This window comes from Hordeum vulgare, chromosome 3H (genome assembly GCF_904849725.1).
Source record: "Hordeum vulgare subsp. vulgare chromosome 3H, MorexV3_pseudomolecules_assembly, whole genome shotgun sequence".
Classification (NCBI taxonomy): Eukaryota; Viridiplantae; Streptophyta; class Magnoliopsida; order Poales; family Poaceae; genus Hordeum; species Hordeum vulgare.
Window position 1 is genome coordinate 234,538,975 of NC_058520.1, and position 22,027 is coordinate 234,561,001.

Consider the following 22,027-nt stretch of genomic DNA (forward strand, 5'->3'; position numbering starts at 1 on the left):
GTTCAAACCTTTTCTTGGGCTCGGCGGTCGCCTTTTGTCTAAAAAAAATTAACCAATGAAGAATATAGAAAAGCATAGTACCAAGAACTTCTAAACAATTTTTTAGTCTCAAAATTGAGGAACAAGTTCAATTTCCTTCTATTTTGCCATTGAAATACAACGCAACCCAAGGCTGCTAATTCATCTTCGTCCTTCCTCCAGCCGCTATCCTGTCCCGGCCTAACACGGCAATGACATAGATGCTGCATTGCACTCATTCACCGTGTCAAAGTACAGGGTACGCATATTTTGCATGCCGTCATTGTTACTAAAAGAGCAGCCATCTCTAAGCAAGTAACTTCGCTAGTTCATCCACTCTCAGTGTACCTCGTGGAACCACATCCGATAGAAACTCCTGTGCAAGATCATTTCTTTGTTTTTCCAATCGTCTGCCCGCATCATGTTTCCTTTCAACATCACTAGGTTCTTCATGTTCTACAGAATGCTTCTTTACTCTTACGCTCTTATCTGGCATGCTTTTCCGAAGACCGGACTTCCTTCGTGCATTTTTGAAAAGTGGACCACGCGGAGCTGTCTTTGCAAAGGCAACAGACTTTTGATAAATCACGTCAGCATCAACAAACTCATTTTCATCCAAGACATTTGCCCTTCCAGTTAAAGTGGCCTGTTGCAAAAGAAGTAACACTCCCTCCACACAGGATAACATCATTGAACAACTCTTTACGCTATCATGGCCATTCAAATCTTTACTAATTTTGCTCGTAGCCTCTAATTCACTGATCTCATCACTCCTGCTCGTCGGACAAATGGAAGTTTCTACCACATCTGGATATTGTTCAGACTTTCCAGAGTCAACAGGAGACCTTTGAACTGGATCTCCATTTTCACTGCTGCGTGATAGGACACCTTGGCCATAAAACTCTGACTTAAGAGATGGAATCACTGTATCTGAAGTAGAAAGTTGTAACGGACCGACAACTGAGATTTCAGTTCCAGCTATAAATGGAGAACTTAGCACCACATCATTAGCAAGACTAGGATTCAAGGGATCTTCCAGAAAACGTTCACGTTCACTCAAGATGCTGTTGTAAACAGATGCTGCATTATTGACCACCTCGATAGAAGTCAGAGCAGATGCTGAATCCGTTTCCATTTTATTCAAATTTTCTTCACCATTGAACGGATGTTGATCACTTCCAGCTTCGGACAGAGGAAGAGATGATATCCATTCCTTTCCTCTCCACATCAGTATATGTTCAAACTCAAAAGACAGCAAGATACATGGAACTAGATCCTGCAAGGTACGGTTACTCATGCTTTGAACAAAAAAAAACATATAACAACATAATACGACAGATTAATCAAACCTTCAGTTTAGCTCCAATTTTTCTGCAATCACTTTTGTTGAGACTTGAGCAATCAACTCGGACAAGATCACATGCTTCAAATGCTTCTCTAACTTCCTTCACAAGGTTATCATAAACACCATTTTTTCCTGTAGAAAAATAAATGAATTGAGAACTCTGGTAGGAGCAACAGGATATGGCCCAATGACTCAACCATCCAATCAAAACACATGCAGATCAAAATGTTGTATATGGATATACAACATACACCATACTAAGAAAATTCAGACAAGCTGGAATAAGGCTATAGGAAATAGGAAAATTTCAGATATCATCCAGTTTTTCGCCATACATATGGGATATGGCTGTAGGACTAAACCATAGCAAGTCAACCAGTTGAGGCAAAGCAAGTATGAATGTCTACCATATACACTGACTTTGGTCACAGGCATTACATCTTAAAAAAAACATAAGTACTACGTACAACCACAAAAAAGGCACACAAATTTTGCAACAATAACTACTTTGGCCTTGTTTAAGATATCCTATTTTCTTACTATTTTTTGAACAATGAATAATATATCACGCAACATGAATCAACTTGTCGTATTAGAGTAATTGACTGGTACATTTTATAAGCCATGAAACATGCATCAACTTGTGATTTCAGATTCCTTTTGCCATTTTTGCGAGAGGACTCTTCTTTCTCCTTACTATGTTACCTATGGAGCATCCGACTTTTAAATGACGGTTCGAAGCAACATACATGGAAAATAAATATCTTTACCAAGTTTGCAAATTGGTGTTAATTGACGCCCTCTCTTGCGCATTCGTGTTGCCTCGTCTGAAGTTAAGCCATTCGGCACCGTTTTGACCAGGCGAGGGTACATCGGTGCTGCAGGTCTCCAGAGCATAAGTGGAAAAACTGGGCGAGTCCTGTAATTATAGTTTCTACCACGAAAAAGAAATATAACACCCCCTTGACGGTGAATTACTTTTCCTCCAACTCTTTCCTGCTCAAGTATGTGGTGTAAGACTGTAAGTTATCAGAAAGTAATCAGCAGACAAGCTGCAAAAAGTAAGTGAAGAGGACAACAAAATAGAGACTACATAAATGAGTTTAACTAACACAACTTTTAGATTAATCTTTATCTTTACCTAATAATAAAGTGCTTATCGCTTCTGGTCGTACGTCACAGAAATTACCCTCGAAATTCACCAGAATTACCCACCATTGCCACCCGTAAGTGACAACACCTAATAATAAAGTGCTTATCGCTTCTGGCTGTACGTCACGGAAATTACCACGAAGTTCACCAGAATTACCCACCATTGCCACCCGTAAGTGACAAAAAACGATTTGTTTTTCCTACAGCCACCGTGCAATGCTTTTGGTTCATATAATGTCTATGCCCTTTCACATCACATGTACGTAACTAGCAGACTGGCTAGAGCATCACTTAGTCATCAGGGCGAGCTGAGTTTGATCCCAGCTACATCCCTTTTTTATCCTCGCCACAGCCCCTTTTTTTTGCCTTTTATCCTTGCCAAGTGTCCGCTAGCAGATGGGCTGCACAGAGCAAATTCGGCCCAGGTACTCTCTTTTAAACTTCTTTTTTGCAGATTCAAGTTTTTTTGTAAATATTCATATCTTTCAAACCATAACTCCAAATTTAACATGTCATATATGAAAATCGCTCAGAAAAATGTGTAGATTCTAAATATGATATTAACTTGCATGTTAATCATCCTTAAAATTAAGTTTTTGTTGCTTTAAAATTAACACTCTTCTTTGTATGTGATACTTTAAAAATGCCTACTATATATATTCCGTACACATTTAAATTGTGTAGATATGATAGACTGATGCTCTCACGAAAGCAGTTATTGTCAACATAGGGGATTTTCATTCCTATCAGTTACCATATGCTAAAGGTTACAACATGCACATATCATCCTCTCTATTTCACCCAGTGCACAGCAACCATTTCATATACGATGATGCACACTAAATTGTTAATACAAGTTGTAAACTAATGACTTAATGCTGATTTACATATTATTTGAAACTATGCCCATAAAGAATTTTTTTTAAGAATATCAATGTTGATATCCAACCTTGAACATTTGTTATGCATGTCCTTACAGATTGATTGTATGCACAGCTCAAGACACTCTATGACTGTATGACCAGAGAAGAATTCGTCCGCATCAGCGAACTGGAAACGGCTAAGGAAGTTAGGGATGTTTTATGCAAAGTGAACAAAGATGTTTGCTCACGGCATGAAAATAAGATAGATGTTCTCTGCAACAGGTTCAACAAATTCAGAAAAAAGGCTCATAAAATGTTCAAGGCACCCACTCGAGCCTTGTCACTATCACAAATGAGTGGAAAGATCTCGGTGCTAAAGATGTTGAAAATCATGATGTTGTGAAGAAGTTGCTAAGGTCCCTCGGTGATCCATTCGACAATTTGGTTACGATGATTAAGAATGATTCGTACTACAAAACTCTCGATGTCATGGATATTCTATAGACTCAACGATGATGATTTACTCTCTGAAGAATTAGAAGAACTGAGACCTAGTTATGCTAAACTTGCTTCAATTGCTAATGAGCAACAAAAATCTCTCGATAAGTTGCAAAAGACTCTCGATAAGCAAGAAGATTTATGATCTAGGAAATGGAGAAAATCCGAACTTTGACTAATGAACATGAGCTTCTGCAATCTAAGTTTGAGGATCTTTACTCTCGTCATGATGCACTTTCAGCTGATCATGATGATTTGAGGTTGGAAAATGACAATTTCCTTGCTCGGCAAATATGTGCTTCTCAAGAGGAATTTGTTCCTCCCTACTAAATATACATTGAACGTGAAACTGCTAATTCTTTACCCGAATCATGAAATACTTCCAAGAATATTGCATCAAGTTCTTCTACTGTTCTTGTGGTTGGTAACTCCTCATCTGAGGAAACCACAAATATCTTGGATGAAAATGATAGGATGACGAATTTGCTTAAGACAAGAATGTTCAAAAGTCTCAAAGGGAACCAAACCCTTTAAGATGTTCTCAAGAAGCAGGTCCTGAACAAGAATCCAAGGGAAGATGGAGTTGGTTTTACAAGGAATATCAGAGATGTCCAAATGCTAATTGAAAACCTTGCAGCGTGGTCGGGCTAACTGGTTATTACATGCAAGAGAAATTCATCCTTTTTTTCATAGATCAGTCGGGAATCGGGGCTCATAAGAAGCGTAACCATATTAAAAATCTTCAAAATGATTCTGGGACATGGTGTGTGTTAAGCTCCATGCACTAGCCAACGCAATCAAAAGTCGAACTGGTGGAAATGGCTAGGTAATCCACCTATACACTTCAACACCCTCTCTCATATGTGACGTGGGAAGACAACACGTGAGTAGACTCATAGGTATGGCTCAAGAGGCCTATACGTGGATACAGAGGGGGCAACAACAATTTCTGGATCATGAAAAATGGGACTTGAACTCAAGACCTTAGGCCTTGATACCATGTCCATAGGAAAACCAATACTACTAAAAGGGGATGAGGTGACTATGATAATCTGGTTGCTCAAGTGCTTAGAGATAGCCATAAAAATACTCATGAAATTCTCCAACAAATATTCTGTCAAAATCCACAAAGTCCAAAATTCGGTGCCACCAACTTTTCATTCGGCCTTACCGAGTTTTCCACAAGACAGATCCCATGCCAAACCCTAGCATCTCGGTGCCACCAACATTCCATTCGGTGCAACCGAAACCAGTGACCAATGTTTTGGTTAACCATTTTCAAGAATCGGAAATTCCGAGTTTTGGAAATCGGTGTCACGGAGATTTGGTAACTGCCATGGATTTTGAGTTGCTCGAGTCTCGACTAGTCGCGAACTAGTCGATGAGTCGCAACAAAAAGGTCGACTCAACTTAGTGTCGACTCGAAAAGCGAGTCGCGACTAGTCGCAACTATAGGCTCGACTCTTTCGGAGTCACTACCCCTGAGCAACTCGCATGAGTCACGACTTGAAACCTAACTGCCTAGGACACCCAAAATCGGTACCACCGAGATACATATATCGGTCCCACCGAAAAGACAAAAGTTGCCACAAGTTGCACTAGTCGACTCCACCGAGTTTCACTTCGGTTCCACCGAGTTGGGCAATAATGTTGTAACGGTTGGATTTTCGTAGATGCCTATATATACCCATCCACCACCTCTCATTCATAGAGGAAGCACTCAGAACACACATACACTTGCCATATCAATTTTTCTAAGAGAGCCACCTACTCATGTGTTGAGATCAAGATATTCCAATCCTATCATTTGACTCTTGATTTCTAGAATCCTCAAGTTGCTTTCCACCCAATCAACCTCTTCTACCCAAGCCAAATCTGTGAGAGAATGATTGAGTGTTGAGGAGACTATCTTTTGAAGCACAAGAGCAAGGAGTTCATCGTACTACCGCATCTATTACCTTTTGGAGAGTGTTGTCTACTAGATTGGTTAGGTGTCGCTTTGCAGCCTCCTACTTCGTGTTGTGGAGTTGAATCAAGAAGTTTGTAAGGGCAAGGAGATCGTATACTTCGTGAAGATCTACCCCGAGTGAGGCTAGTCCTTCGTGGACGTAAGCCGTGATGGAATAGACAAGTTTGCTTTTTCGTGGACCCTTCGTGGGTTGAGCCCTCCATGGACTCGTGCGGCCGTTACCCTCTGTTGGTTGAAGTCTCCATCAACGTGGGCGTACGATAGCACCACCTATCGGAACCACGTCAAAAATCGTCGTGTCAATCTTTGCGTTTGATCTTCCTATCCCTACCCTCTATTTACATGTGTATGTCTTTACTTTCCGCTGCTATACTCTTAGACTTGCATGTGTAGGGTGTGCTTGACTTGTGACAATTGCTAAAACTTGCCCACAACTAAAATTGAGAAAAGGTTACGTTTTTATTTGGTCAAGTAGTCTAATGACCCCCCCCCCCCTCTAGACATAATTCGGATCCTACAGTTGGCTAGACAGTCAGGGTGTTTGATATCACAGATGAATCCGGCCTCAAATAGTTTTGCCAGTTCTTCTCCCATGACATGTCGCTTGGGCTCGGAAAACCATCGTAGTGCTTGCTTAACTGGTTAAAATCCCTTTATGATGTTCAAGATGGGTTTGGCTAGGTTGGTTGGGATTCCTGACATGTCTGGGGGATGTCAGGTGAAGATGTCCCAATTTTCCCAAAGGAAATTTCTGAGTGCCTCGTCGATCACCGGGTCAAGCTTTGCACCGATGGACGTCGTTTTATTTGGGTCAGTCGGGTGTACCTGAAATTTTACGATCTTGTCCGCTTGCTTGAATGAGGTTGATTTGGAAGGCTTGTCCAAGATGATGTCATATATGTCGACTGAGGCCTAAAGTTCCGTTAGCTCTTCGGCTGCAAAGGCCTCGGCCAGAGATTCTAACGGCAGGGAAGCTGTCTTGTTTTCAGCCCTGAGTGCCACGACTGGGTTACTGATCATTGTAACTATTCCGTTAGGGCCCAACATTTTAAGCTTCATGCAGCCGAGCCGTAGTGAGGCACGACGTGAAACTTTGCGAACGCCTCCCGACCGAGGAGGGCGTGATAACCACTTCGGATGGGAACGACGTGGAATGGTAACTCCTTGAAACGATAGTTCTCAGGATTGCCGAAGACCACATCGAGGGTGACTTCACCCATGCAGCGTGCTTCTTTATCGGGGATAATAGCTTCGTCTAATGCGAGTTGTATCCAGTTCCATTCTCGAGCGTCCCTCGTAGATGAGGTTTAGGTTGCTACCACCGTCCATTAAAACTTTATGTAGGCCGCATCCATCCATTATCAGGTCCACAACCGAAGCGGCTGGGCATCGACTTAGGTCACCTGTCGGCAGATCGGTTTGTTCAAAGGTGATCGGCATGTCTAGCCATGCAGCTGATGGTGTTTCGGCTTTGGGCGGGCCTTCCCGCAGAGCCCGCTTTCGCTGGTTGCCCGATCTGTATGTTTGATAGATCATCATTACTTTGACTTCGAGTGAGCTGTTGTTTGGGTGACTGCTAACACCATTACCCCCCTGAGGAGGGATTCGCCATGCTTGGCTACCTGCCTCACCACCCAGCAAGCGCGAAGGTTGTGAGTTGGATTGGGGTTGAGTGTTATTGTGTGTATGTGGCATGGTCTGCCCAGCAGTCTATCTAGGGTGCTTGACGCCCCCGTTTTCTTCTTCTTAGGCGGTGGTGCGATTAAGGCAGGGCGCGTAGAGGTAGTCTATTGTTGGGCTGAGTCGTGGGGCACACGTTCATCAGGTCTGGTGGGTTGCTCGGACAGCCAAGCATCTTCCATGATGCAGAATTTTGTCACTAGGTCGGAGAGTTCGGCAAACGACTGAACCCGGCGCCAGGCAAGGGCGTTAAGCACCCCTACGCCGCCACAGGTAAGGCAGAAGGCGGTGAGCAAATCTCCCCAGCTTGCTGCTTTATGTAGATCAGATCCCAGACGTCGGTAGGTCCCGAATTATCTGGGCAGTATCCAATGTGGGGGTGGGTGGAATTAAATTTTCCAACCCCGAGGGGGACTCCATCGCAACCCCGTTTTTTTGACGCAGGAGGGTAACGCAAGTTTTGGCTCGAGGTCCAAGTCCTCCTTCCTCCCCTTCTGATTAATCCGGTGTCCGTCCCTCGACGGGGAGTTTGGACCCGAGGTTTCTTCAGAGGGGAGGCTATAAGTTGAAGAGTTTGGGGGGCGAGGTGCCCAAGGTGATTTTCCCGATAGAAACCTTCCGCCCTTAAGAGGGAGAGTGTCTCAGGGTTCGCCGCATTCGGGAGTGACCCGTCGAAGGTCGTTGGGATGTTGAAGGCCTCGAGGGGGTTCAAATCATCGGTCGGGGAAGCCATCAATCCTGATGACCGCACAACAGGCTCTTAATTAAAGCACCAATGTCGGTGTTAAAACCGACAGACCTCAGGTAGGGGATCGGACAGATGGTAACAGGAGACGAAGAACACGAGGAGTTTACCCAGGTTTAGGCCCTCTTGATGGAGGTAAAACCCTACGTCTTGCTCTTGTTGTATCGATATGGTAAGGTTGCATAATTGATCTACCTCGAGATTGTGGATTTGTGGGCTAAACCCTAGGGGTTGTGAAGTTGTGTATGGATGTCCTCTGCGAACTAAACCCCACGGTTTATATAGGCACCAGGGGTATCTAGGGTTACATCAATGTCGGTTATCATTTATGCATTATACGCCAAATGGAATCCTTCTCCCTTGGATCGCACGCCAAGTCTTCGGCAGAATCCTGGATGCTCACACCTTGTTGCAAAGCCTCCGAAGTCCTTCCTCCAAGGTGGGCCACTGGCCTGGCCCATGGACTAACTCACCTCGGCATGGACCCCCTAGTCCAGGACTCCCTCAGGCAGGGCTACCCAATTCTGGATTAACAAGTGGCTTGGAGACACCCCTATTTTCGAAAAAATATCACAACCTGTACAAGCCGGTCGTGGAGATAGAGGCCTCAGTTCACTCTGTTCTCCATGACAACTTGTGAGCATGGCGTTCTGTAGTAATCTCACCACTCAAAAATTGAGTAGTTCGGGAGGCTTTGGGGAAGGCAATGACATTATTTCATAAGACCTTCAAGCATCGGGGAGCTACAAGGTCAAGTATATGTATACAAAACTTACAAGGAATCCTCCCATGGCACATGCCAAGGCATTATGGACCGCTGCTCTTCCCCTAAATATCAATGTGTTCCCCCTGGCAGCTCCTAAGATATAGCGCTTAACATCCATAAAAGGCGCGGCCGAGTGATGGATCTTGTTCCATGTATGGTGCTCCAGACCTCCAGTAGACCCCACCACATTGTTTTCTCTAACGTGTCAGGTTAAGTTTCCATGGAGTTGCGTCCGAGAATGCATGGATGCTCTTGGAACCCCAACCCCACACCTGAGTTCTTAGAGCTACTGTGCGGCATTAACGGTCCTATGCGTAGGTTCGTTTGGCGTTGCTTTGTAGCGCAATTCTGGGGTTGATGGAATGTGCTTAACAATTTTCTATGGAAATTATCCCAGGTTTTCCAGATAATTACATCTTCAAAACCATCTTTCTTTCAGCTCTGTCTCCCCCTAGGGAAGAAGGGCAAGGCAGCGTATGGCATCAATAGATATCGGACGTCGAGCAGCTAATTGGGATCTTGGCTGCGTGTGTCTTGTGTTGCGAGTCTACGTACTCGCTTATGTGGCTTGTTTTGTTAAACTGATATCCTTGCTACCATGCTTTCCATTTTATTCGGTTTGGTTGTAAGACTTTGTGTTTGACCGTCGGTTGGGCTTTATTAATATGAAGCCGAGCACTTCTGGCGCCTTCATTCCATAAAATATCAAGAGTGGAATTTTTTACCATGGAGTAAAATAGATATTCCCTCCGTCCCAAAATAAGTGTCGCTGCTTTAGTTCAAAATTTGTACTAACTTAGTACTAGATTTGCGTCACTTATTTTGGGATGGAGGGAGTACATTTGAAGAATTCCAAGATAGGATAAATCGTAAATAGATTGCAGGATACAAAAAAAAACAGATGGATAGAACTGAAACAAGATGTAGCACCCCGAAGAAATGAATAGCATAGTTACCTCGAGTTGTTGGCAGACATTATCCATGTCAACCGTACATACACCTTTGCATCTTATCTTGCAAACTCTCTTCCTCTTCCAGTGTGCATGAATGTTCTCCAACATATTGTGTGTTAAACCATCCCTGCCTGCAGAAAGGCTCATTTAGACCAAAAGGACCATAGTTGTAACTCTTTTTTTTCATGTCAGAGCTGATTACTCGGTTTTTTTTCCTTTTTGAGAGTGGCATTCTATCCAATATATTGAAGTTGCGTGATGGTTGTGGTCGATGAGCTCTCGCTCCACGAGGAGGAGGTCCGGGTCAAGGTCAAATCCTTGAAATCCTCCAAACTTCGCGCCGTCGTCCGGATCTTCTTCAACGACGAGGGATTTGACATCAAGATCGCCCCTGAGCCGCCCAACCATGTGAGCCGCCCCCGCTTCACTGATGATGGCCCCATTCGCGGCGGCCAGGGGGGAATGACGACTACCGTGGGCGCCACCGACACTCGCGCCACTCCGACGATGACCTCGACCACTCCGAGGACAGCAACTCCCCCTTCCCCGCCCCTGACCCTACTGCGGCCTCCACATCTTTGGGTGGGGCGCAGACCGAACCCCTGCGCGGCTGCTCCCTCTCCTGGATGTTACCCCTACCCCTCCACCTCCGTTGGAGGATGTCACCGTCGAGCTCCTCCCTCCGGTGGATGGGAGCTCCCCTGACCGCGCGCCAAGCGGAAGCGACGTCTTCAGTGTGGGATTGTTGGTACTCCTGGCATCGTCCCCACGCTCCCCCACCTCGACCCCGGCTCCATCCCCATTCCCCGAGCCCGTGGCTGCTCTCATGACACCGGTGGTGCCTCCGGATCCGACCGGCCCCGTCAAGGTCATGGATGGCGTGGCTGGCGATGACTCGACGCCGGGAGACTTGGCGTCGGTCGTGGAGGGACCCCGTTCTCCTCTGCGTCGGCCTGCCTCCCCCAGGGCCCCACGCGCCGCCTACTCAGGGAGCTGCTCTGTGCCTGCCTGCCTCTCCTCCCCGCCTGCTGCCGATGTGATGGGGCCCTCGATGGTGACCACTCTGCTGACGGCTCACCCTCACCCGCCTCGGACGGCTGCATACTCCAGGAGGGGTAGGTCGACGTCGACTCCAGTGATTTCAGCCCGCCATAGTGCTCGGATCGATGCGGCCCGGCCTCCTAGGAGCCCAGCCTTGCCCATCCTGGCGCGGGCAGAGCCCCGGGCTGCGGCCCGCAACCTCGAGCCAGGTACGCCAGTCGTCCCTGCTAGCCCGTCCACATGCTCGTTTTATGCTCTCGAGTCCACCCCGCTTGGCCGCCTCGCACGGGTCGCGGCAGACTCGTCGATCATCCTCAAGGGGGAGGTAGATCCTCCCTTAGTTCAGATTGAAGAGATCCGCACCACGGAAATCCTGGACGGGCGGCTGGCCGAGACCCGCGCTCGCCTAACCGCATCCCCGACCACCGACACCACGGCGCAGCCACCCCCTCGCGGCCAGCTGGCCGGACCTCAACGGCGGTCGCTGACATCCGGGGCCGCACCCGCTCTCGCACCGCGGCACTCCGTGCACAAAGTGCCTCTCGTGTCCTGAGGTCAAGCAGCCCCCCGATGGTTTCTTGATGCGGACACTCTTTTGGAACATCCGTGGCTTCGGCAAAGATGGCAGCCGCCGCCAACTCATTGAGTACATGCGCAACGAACGAATTGACATTGTGTCCATTCTACTAACCATGTGCTAAGAATTCTCCTTGCCGGAACTCGACCAATTGAGCACCCACCTGTTTGCCTGGCACTGGCTCCCTTCTAGGATTGTCAGCCACTCGGGTGGCATCCTTTTAGGCGTGAAGGATGCCACTTTCGAGGTGGGTAGCATGGACCGGGGCGAGTTCTTTGTTAGTATGGAGCTCTTCGAGAGGGCTCGCAACTTGAAGTGGGAGATCATCATAGTATATGACCCAGCTGACCACCGGCGTTCCGCGACCTTCCTCGACGAGATTAGGAAGGTCTCGGCCGCCCCTCTACTGGTGGTGGTGGGCGGCGACTTCAACCTGCTCCGCTTTGCGGAGGATAAGAATAACGACTTAGTGAACTTCCCTCAGACGCATGTGTTCAACGACTGCATTGCTGATCTCGGCCTTCGTGATTAATAGGGTTGGTGCCAAACACACTTGGACCAACCTGCAGGCTGACCCGACCCGATCCGTCTTAGATCGGGTCCTGGTCTCTCCCTAGTGGGAACTGCGGTGCCCCCTCGCTTCCCTCCGGGCGATCAATCGGTTGGGTCGGATCACGTCCCGCTGCTACTCTTCTTGGAGGATGATCGCCCCCCCCCCCCCCCGAGGTTTCGCTTCGAGACCTTCTGGCTCAACGAGCCCGGCTTCGTCGACGCCGTCTCTGCCCGATGGCTGGAGGCACATACCGCTCCCCACTATGTCGTGTCGGTTGTCGACAATTGGCATTTCTGTGCCAAGGCGCGAGACAGTTCATGAAGGGCTGGGGCGCAAACCTGGGCCGGGATCCGCGGGAACGCAAAAAATCCATTCTTGTCTCCCTTCAGGCTCTTCGTGCGGATTTAGTGGGCCTGTCCCCGAATGAGTGGATGCATAGGTACGACCTGGAGGACCAGCTTTCGACCATTTACTCAGAAGAGGAAGCTTATTGGCGCCTCCGCGGGACCCAAAAGTGGATTCTTAAGGGGATGCCAATACGGCATATTTCCAGGCCATTGCCAATGGTCGGCGCCGACGGAACGCCATCCCCTTGCCCTGAGACGGAGAGACCCTCCTTAGGAGCCCTGCGGACATCCGCGCCCACATGGACGGCTTCTATTGATGGATAAGTCTATGTACTAGGGTCTTTGTGGGGCTGCAACACATAGTCCTTTGTGGGGCTGCAGCACATGGTCCTTGTGGTTGTTAGGATAGAATCCTTGACCATCAAGGACTGGCAGTTAGGATAGCATCTTAGACTAGCATCTTAGCAGCATCTTAGCATATGCTTGGCTGGCTAGCAGCCTATAAATATGTATCCCCAACCCCTCCGGTTGGCATGGCATTGTGTGAGAAATAAACCAACGAAAATTGTCCCAACTCTCCTAGTGTCATCCACAACTATCAATGCTCAGGCTGAAAGTTCTAACAAGTGGTATCAGAGCCTCGTTATCTTGTACCCCGAGCATTTCTTGCTCACCTCTCTCACCGAGAGCTGAGCAGCCTAAGCCGGTAGCAGCAGCTGCTCCGACTGCCCCTAGTTACCTCCCTCCCTCCAGATTGTCGAGCAGCAGCTCGTCAGCAACAGCCCCCCTGCAGCGAGCCATGTCTGCAGGTCGCTCTCAGCACACGGCTACCTCGAGCATACGGCGCCATCAGGAGGCCGAGCGCGCCGTGGCAGAGGACCGTGAGCGAGCAACTGTAGCAGCAGCTGCTGCGGCAGCAAGGGTGTCGAGGCTGGCTGCAGCGGAGCTGGCAGCAACCAGAGCGGAGGTAGAAGCAGCCAGGGCGGAGGTAGAAGCAGCAGCAGTGGAGGCAGCACGTGAGGCTACGGCGGATGCCAAGGCACTCCGCGGCGGCTCCGGCAACTCCAACGGCTCCGCGCCTGCGGACGACGGCGCCGACGCAGACCGCGCCAAAGTGGCGCAAGAGCGGACGGCGCAGTGGGCAGTCGAGCACGCCCGCGCTCTAGGTGGAGGTGCGCACGGCGACGGCGGCTGCAACGACCAGGACCGCGGCCTCTACGAGGTCCGGACTGTGGTCAGGGATGTTGGTCCCAGTGTTGGGTGGCCTACCCTCACTAAAACCAACTACGTCGAGTGGGCCGCGATCATGAAGATCAGGCTCCAGGTGCGGCGCCTGTGGGAGGCAGTCCAGGACAGCAACATCGACCACCAAGAAGATCGACGGGCGCTGGACGCCCTCATCGCCGCAGTCCCGCCCGAGATGCAGTTCTCGCTTTCCAACAAGCGGACTGCCAAGGAGGCTTGGGACGCCATCGCCGCGGAACGCATCGGCAGCGACCGTGCTCGCAAGTCCACACTGCAGGCACTTCGTAAGGAGTGGGAGAGCCTGGCTTTCAAGCCAAGTGAGGACGTTGATGACTTTGCTCTCCGTCTCAACACTCTGCTGCAGAAGATGGTGAAGTTCGGCGATGCCACCTACACCAAGGAGAGAGCTGTCGAGAAGCTTTTCCGGTGCATTCCCGAGAAGTACAAGCAGATGGCTCGCTCGATCGAGTCTTTGCTGGACCTCTCCACGATGGCGATCGAGGAGGCGATAGGTCGCCTCAAGGTCGTCGACACCGACGAGCCACAACCTCCCTCGGGCCCATCACCACCGGCGGGAAGCTGCTCCTAACTCGGGAGCAGTGGGATGCCAGCCTTGGTGACAAGAAGGGGGAGCCTTCTTCCACGACGGGCGGCCGCAAGCGCAGCAAGCAGCGCAAGGCGCGAAGGGGCGGCAAGGCACAAGGACGTACCGAAGGTGACGCCCGCGGAGGCGCCAAGGACGGCGCCGCTGGCAAGCCCAAGCCGGCACAGGACAACAGCTGCCACAACTGTGGCCGGCTTGGCCATTGGGCCAATGAGTGTCGACAACCACGACAAGGCCAGGCTCACATCGCACAGGCGGAGGAGGAGGAGACGGCTCTGTTCATGGCGCATGCAGGCATCGAGCTACCTTCAGCGACACCAGTCGCAAAGGCTCTCCTCCACCTCGACGAGCCAAAAGCACACACTCTTCTCGGCGATGGCTCCGGGAAGGACAAGACTACGGGGTGGTGCCTCGATACCGGCGTCACCCACCACATGACCGGTCGAAGGGAATTCTTCGCCGAGCTCGACTCCGACGCGCGAGGCTCCGTCAAGTTTGGGGATGGCTCAGCTGTGGAAATTAAGGGCGTCGGCTCCGTCATCTTCACCACCAAGACGGGAGAGCACCGACTGCTCACCGGTGTCTACTACATCCCCGCGCTAAGGAACTCCATCATCAGCTTGGGACAGCTGGATGAGAACGGCTCACGCGTGCTGATTGAGCATGGGGTCCTACGCATCTGGGATCGCCAGCGTCGCCTTCTCGCCAAGGTACCCAGAGGTGAAAATCGACTCTACGTCCTTGATGTGCAGGTGGCACAACCGGTCTGTCTCGCTGTCCGTCGGGACGACGAGGCGTGGCAATGGCATGAGCGCTTTGGGCACCTTCATTTTGAGGCCCTGAAGCGTCTAAGTGCCAAGGAGATGGTGCGAGGCCTGCCATGCCTTGACCATGTGGAGCAGTTCTGCGTCATCTTAGTGCTGACGAAGCAGAGACCACTCCCCTTTCCCCAGCAGGCGAGTTTTCGGGCCAAGGAGAGGCTGGAGCTCGTGCACGGAGATCTGTGCAGCCCGGTGACGCCAGCCACACCAGGAAGTCGACGCTACTTCCTGCTGCTCGTCGACGACCTCTCTCGCTACATGTGGGTGATGGTCCTCGGCAGTAAGGGAAAGGCGGCGGACGCCATCAGGCGCGCGCAGGTTGCTGTGGAGGCGGAGAGCGGCCGCAAACTGCGCGTGTTGCGCACTGACAACGGCGGCTAATTCACGGCGGCTGAATTCGCGTCGTACTGCGCTGGTGAGGGCATCCAGCGCCACTACTCCGCGCCGTACAGCCCGCAGCAAAACGGCGTCGTCGAGCGGCGCAACCAAACGGTTGTGGGGATGGCTCGGGCTCTCCTCAAGCAGAGAGGGATGCCGGCTGTTTTCTGGGGAGAAGCGGTGCTAACGGACGTCTACATCCTCAACCGCTCGCCTACTAAGGCACTCGACGGCAGGACGCCGTACGAGGCCTGGCATGAGCGGAAGCCGGCGGTCTCCCACTTGCGGGTCTTTGGCTGCCTTGCGTTCACCAAAGAGCTCGGCCACATTGGCAAGCTCGACGACAGGAGTACTCCGGGAGTCTTCATCGGCTATGCGGATGGCTCAAAGGCCTACCGCATCCTCGACCCAGAGACACAGCGAGTGCGCACGGCGCGAGACGTCGTGTTCAACGAAGGGCGAGGGTGGAAATGGGACAAGGCGGTGGACGACGGCTCGACGCCGAAGTATGACGACTTCATTCTCGAGTACGTCCACTTCAAGGAAGCTGGGGGAGCAAGCAGCTCCTCTTCGCCGAGCACGTCTACCCCAGCCCCCAAAACTACATCGACTCCGGTGCCTGCTACGCCGACGGCACCACAACCGGCGACGCCGCATACTCCAGCCCCGGCAGTCATCACTCCGGGCTCGTCTTCATCAGCACCAGCTCACGCAGAGCACAACCCGATGAAGTTCGTTTCCCCGCTCACTCACGACGAGGAGCGCATCGACGCGTATCATAGCGGCGAACCGCTGTGGTATCGTACGATGGATAATCTACTTGGCGACCAGACGGTGCCGGGACTGGTGCCACGCGACCTGGAGGCGCAGCTACAACTCGCGTGTGAGGACGGCGAACCTCGGTCCTTTGCAGAGGCCGAGAGAGACGCGGCATGGCGCGCCGCGATGCAGTTGGAGATGGATGCGGTCGAGCAGAACCGCACCTAGGAGCTCGCTGACCTCCCTCGTGGTCACCGCGCAATCACCCTTAAGTGGGTGTTCAAGCTGAAGAGGGATGGAGCCGGCGCCATCATCAAGCACAAGGCTCGCTTGGTGGCCCGAGGCTTCTTGCAGCAGGAAGGAGTCGACTTTGACGATGCTTTCGCTCCCGTGGCACGGATGGAGTCCTTGCGACTTCTCCTTGCGCTAGCTGCCCAGGAGGGCTGGCGTGTCCATCACATGGATGTCAAGTCGGCATTCCTCAACGGCGACTTGAAGGAGGAAGTCTATGTGCATCAGCCACCGGGATTTGCGATCCCCGGCCAGGAGGGAAAGGTACTCCGCCTGCGTAAGGCTCTCTACGGCCTACGGCAGGCACCTAGGGCGTGGAACGCCAAGCTGGACTCCACGCTAAAGAAGATGGGCTTCGAGCAAAGCCCGCATGAGGCGGCTGTCTACCGACGGGGCAGTGGAGGAAATGCCCTGCTGGTGGGCGTCTATGTTGACGACTTGGTGATCACCGGCATCAAAGATGCAGAGGTGGCGGCGTTCAAGGAAGACATGAAGGCCACCTTCCAGATGAGTGATCTGGGGCTCCTCTCCTTCTATCTAGGGATCGAGGTGCACCAGGATCACTCCGGGATCGCGCTTCGACAGTCCGCCTACGCCAAGCGCATCGTTGAGCTAGTTGGGCTCACCGACTGCCACCCAGCTCTCACTCCGATGGAGGAGAGGCTCAAACTGAGCCGCGACAGGACGACGGAGGAAGTGGACGCTACGCAGTACCGACGCCTTGTGGGGAGCCTTCGCTACCTCGCCCACACACGGCCGGACTTGGCATTCTCCGTGGGCTATGTTAGTCGGTTCATGGAGCGACCGACGTCGGAGCACCAACAGGCAGTGAAGAGGATCGTCCGCTACGTGGCAGGGACACTCGACCACGGCCTCCAGTACCCTAGGTGTCCGGGGGCGGCACACTTCGTCGGGTACAGCGACCACGCCGGCGACATCGACACCAGCAAGAGCACGAGCGGGATCCTCTTCTTCCTCGGCAAGTGTCTCGTGAGCTGGCAATCGGTCAAGCAGCAGGTGGTGGCCCTGTCCAGCTGTGAGGCCGAGTACATAGCGGCCTCCACCGCCTGCACTCAGGCGCTCTGGCTCGCTCGACTGCTTGGTGATCTCCTCGTCCGAGACACCAGAACGGTGCAGCTCCTGGTGGACAGCAAGTCCGCACTGGCCCTGGCAAAGAACCCCGTTTTCCACGAACGGAGCAAGCACATCCGACTGAGGTATCACTTCATTCGCAGCTGTTTGGAAGAAGGGAGCATCGAGGCGAACTACATCAACACCACGGACCAGCTCGCAGACCTGCTCACCAAGCCTCTTGGGAGGATCAAGTTCCTCGAACTCTGCTCCAGGATCGGGATGATTCGACTCTTCCACAAGACGACGTACAAGACTTAGGGGGAGAATGATGGATAAGTCTATGTACTAGGGTCTTTGTGGGGCTGCAACACATAGTCCTTTGTGGGGCTACAGCACATGGTCCTTGTGGTTGTTAGGATAGAATCCTTGACCATCAAGGACTGGCAGTTAGGATAGCATCTTAGACTAGCATCTTAGCAGCATCTTAGACTAGCATCTTAGCATATGCTTGGCTGGCTAGCAGCCTATAAATATGTATCCCCAACCCCTCAGGTTGGCATGGCATTGTGTGAGAAATAAACCAACGAAAATTGTCCCAACTCTCCTAGTGTCATCCACAACTATCAATGCTCAGGCTAAAAGTTCTAACATCTACAAGGCCTTGTTCTCCTCCATTCCTACGAGTGGTTTAGCCCTGGCGCCACACTTCTGGACTGGACGCCAGTGTGTCTCTGCCAAGGAGAATGCGGCCCTTACGACCCCGTTCTCAGAGGAAGAGGTGTCGACTGCCATCAAGGATATGAATCCTTCCTCCACGCCGGGTCCGGATGGGCTACCGGTCAAGTTCTTCCAATCCTTCTGGAGCTCCGTTAGACAGGAGGTGATGGCCCTCTTTGAGGAGTTCTATGTTGGCTCCATCGACCTCCACCGCCTTAACTATGGGATCATCACGTTGATTCCCAAGGTGACAGGCACCTTGGACATTCGTCAGTTCCATCCTATCACGGTGATCAATGTGATATTCCGCATCCTAGCAAAGGGGTACGCCAATAGGGTGACCCCACTGGCCGACCACATCACCCATCCCGATCAGTCGGCCTTCATCAGAGGCCGCTACACCCTGGATGGGGTTCGGTATTTCATGAGGTCCTCCATGAAGTCCGCACCAAACACCTAAAAGTCGTCTTCCTAAAGATTGATTTCCAGAAAACATACGACACGGTCAGTTGGCCCTTCCTTCGGAAGTGCTACAGCGAAAAGATTTCGACGACCGCTGGATCTCCCGGGCCATGCAGCTGGTCTTGTCTGGACAAACCGCGGTTAACATCAATGGAGAGATCGGCCCCTACTTCCATACCCTGTGCGGGGTTAGACAAGGAGACCCCTTCTCTCCGTTTTTGTTTAACATGGTTGCGAACCCTCTGGCCAATAACCTGGATAAGGCCAAAGCCGCAGGACATATCCGCGGTGTCGTACCTCATCTAGTGGAGGACAACGGTGTGTCCCTCTTGCACTACGCCGATGACACCATCATCATGGTCGAAGGCTCCCCAACTGATATCTCGAACTCGAAGTTCCTCCTCCTCTGCTTCCAGCAAGTGTCGGACCTGAAAATCAACTTCAACAAGAGTGAAGTGATGGTGATGGGCTATTCTACGTCTGAAACTCAGTGCATCGTGGACCGGCTGAACTGTCAGTTGGGTACCTTCCCCACCTCCTATTTGGGGATCCCCGTTAGTCCCTTGCGCCTCTCGATGGCGGACCTGCGACCTGCCGTGCTCAAGCTCCAGCATCGTATCGAACCGTGGCAGGGCCAGTGGCTGTCTAAAGCGGCTCAGACGATCCTCATCAACTCCTCCCTGTCCAGCCTGCTCATGTTCATTATGAGCTTCTACAGCCTGCACGAAACGCTCCACCAAGAGATTGGTTCCGTTCAGGCTCGATTCTTCTGGGCCGGTGATGACGATAGTCAGAAGTATCATATGGTCCGCTGGCCCGAGATCTGCCAGCCATGGGACCAAGGCGGTCTCGGGATCATGTCCTCCAAGCGCATGAACATAGCCCTTTTGACCCCTTGGCTATGGCGGATCGCTAGTGGGGAAGGTGGCATTTGGCTCCAGCTCATCCAAAATAAATACCTGTGCGGCCAGCTGCTGGCATTCTGCCAGAGATCGGGCAGCTCGCAGTTTTGGCAGTCAGTCATCCAGCTACTCCCAGTTCTACGCATCGGGGCCTCCATTGAGGTGGGCTCCGGGACCTCCACCCTGTTCTGGTTCGACAGGTGGGCGGGCGAGACCCCCTTTGCTGCTCGCTTCCCCGACCTATCTGCTATCAAGATAGACCCGCGGATCTCCGTCGAGGCGGCCCTTACTGACTTAGGGCGCCTAGCTGTCCGTAGGCCATTTGGGCCCCCGAACACCGTCGCATGGTACGAGCTCCTTGCAACTGTCCCCTTGCACGAACCGGACGTCGACCAGTCCGTCCATCGCACTTTGTGGCATCTAGAGCCATCGAGCAAGTTCTCCATGAAGTCTCTATACCAGGCCATCGCTGGCAATCCCACTCCGGAGCCCTTTGAGATGATTTGGATGATCAGGCTCCTCCTGAAGATTAGAATCCTCATGTGGCAGTGGATCCGCGGCCAGGTCCCATCCGGAGTGGAGGTGCTCAAGCGACACAGCCGGGAGACGGACAGTGCCTCCTTTGTGGGACTGCAGAGGACTCCAACCACATCTTCTTCTCGTGCCTTTCCGCCCAATTCCTCTGGTCCTGCATCTGTGAGACCATTGGGGGACTTTGGTATAACACCAACTTCCCCGACCTATGCACCGAGATCTAGGCCTCCCCTTCTTCGGGACAGCACATTAGATGGCTAGTTATTGGTGTCCTCGCATGGACACTCTGGACGGTCCGAAATAAGCTTGTTATTCAACGTGTGCCTCTTCGGCGGACAACTGACGCCTCTTCGGCGGGCAACTGACGCGGTGTTCAAAATGTGTGGCTTTATGGAGCTCTGGCGACCACTTAGCCGCCAACTGGACCAGGACGCCATCAACTCCATCATCGTAGACCTCCGGACGATGGCCATCCCTTGGCGCCGCCGCTACCTCCGCCACCTCCCGAGCCGGATTAGATTCTGCCTTCACGGTCTTATCCGCCTGTATGTTCTTTTGTTTATTTTAGGACTTGTTGAGCTGTGCCCTCGGCGGAACCCCTAGTAATTGGTGTCGTGATACCCTGGTGTGTACTCGAATTTGATCCTATGCATGTACTCGTGGTTTGGTGGTTTGCATTATATATAAAACGGGGTGAAAGCCTTTTTCGGTAAGTTGTTCTTCAGAATAGGAAAGTGGAATGAAATCAGCTTATTGATCTGCACAGCTGAGTTGAGGAAACTTACCCATATTGAGCTGCCGTTTCGCCTTGAGGTTTCCCTTGACGAGCACGGCGACCTCGTCTCTGGTGAGCGGTTCCCCGAGGACCTCCTCCCGCGACGCCGCTTGGTACCTTGGCTCCATCCCAGCGAGGAATGGCCCTGGCGACTGCACGGGCTTCATCCCTTTCTTGCCATGCGGCGGTAGCACGAAAGAGTCGAACTCAGGCAACTCCTTGCGGCTCTTGGGCAGAGGCTTCCTCCCGGTCCACGGGCGCGGCGTAGCCTCGGGACCGAACGGCAGGAATGGAGCCTCCCGGAGAGCGACGGGGCGTGCTCGTGGGGCCTCCGTGTAGCTGTACTGGAACTCAAATGGCGCCCCCTCGAGGTGGTAGACGAGGCCCCGGTCGGTGACCCGGATGCCGTCGGCGGGCTCGCCAGTGTTCGGGACGGGGATCTTCTTGGCACCCTTACCGCGCCAAAAGGCCGGGTGAGAGCCGACCGGAGCTCGGCGGCGCTCAGGGTCGTCTGCAGGTTGATTGTGGTGGGAGAGGGAGAGACGGAGAGAGATCCCGAGCCGTACACCAGGGTGCTGGGCCGGGGCAGCTAGGAGGGAGCGAAAGGGGAGGGTGTTGGTTGCCATATGGATGGTACACCGTCGAAGCTTTGGTGAGTGTAAGGTTTATCTCATCTTTGGAGGATCTTGCCTACTTGGGGCATGCTTGTTCTCCGGCGCCCTCTGCGCCGTTTGTTGGTGTGTTTGGTAACAATCTCCACTCAGCATAGTTGTTCCCTCCCGAGACATGTTGAGTGCGTGCAACTGCATCTTGTTTGGAAGGATGTATGCGTTGATGCTGTCGAGATAAGACTTTGTTTGGTAACCCAGGGGCGGCGGCCAGCAGCAGGGAAGACGAGGATGACTGGCGACACGACGGCGACGGAGTAGACCCGGGGCAAGGGCGGGGTAGATTGGCG

The 22,027-nt window shown here is 52.0% G+C and overlaps 1 protein-coding gene across 1 annotated transcript; it reads right to left on the reverse strand.

Moving 5' to 3' along the window:
• Positions 1-75: 75 nt before the first annotated feature.
• On the reverse strand, positions 76-21,814 carry LOC123443584 (CRS2-associated factor 1, chloroplastic-like). The gene is made up of 5 exons (XM_045120015.1): positions 21,080-21,814; positions 9,993-10,120; positions 2,134-2,359; positions 1,368-1,495; positions 76-1,294 (listed from the first exon to the last, which is right to left on the reverse strand). The coding sequence occupies exons 1-5, from the start codon at positions 21,693-21,695 to the stop codon at positions 326-328; spliced, it is 2,067 nt and encodes a 688-aa protein (XP_044975950.1). The 5' UTR covers positions 21,696-21,814; the 3' UTR covers positions 76-325.
• Positions 21,815-22,027: the final 213 nt, after the last annotated feature.

Coding starts and splice junctions, on each gene's coding strand:
- LOC123443584 (XM_045120015.1), bottom strand. CDS start 21,695: ATGGCAACCAACACCCTCCCCTTTCGCTCCCTCCTAGCTGCCCCGGCC. Junction 10,121..21,079: donor GAAACGGCAGCTCAATATGG/GTAAGTTTCCTC, acceptor GCCTTTCTGCAG/GCAGGGATGGTTTAACACAC. Junction 1,295..1,367: donor AAATTGGAGCTAAACTGAAG/GTTTGATTAATC, acceptor CGTACCTTGCAG/GATCTAGTTCCATGTATCTT.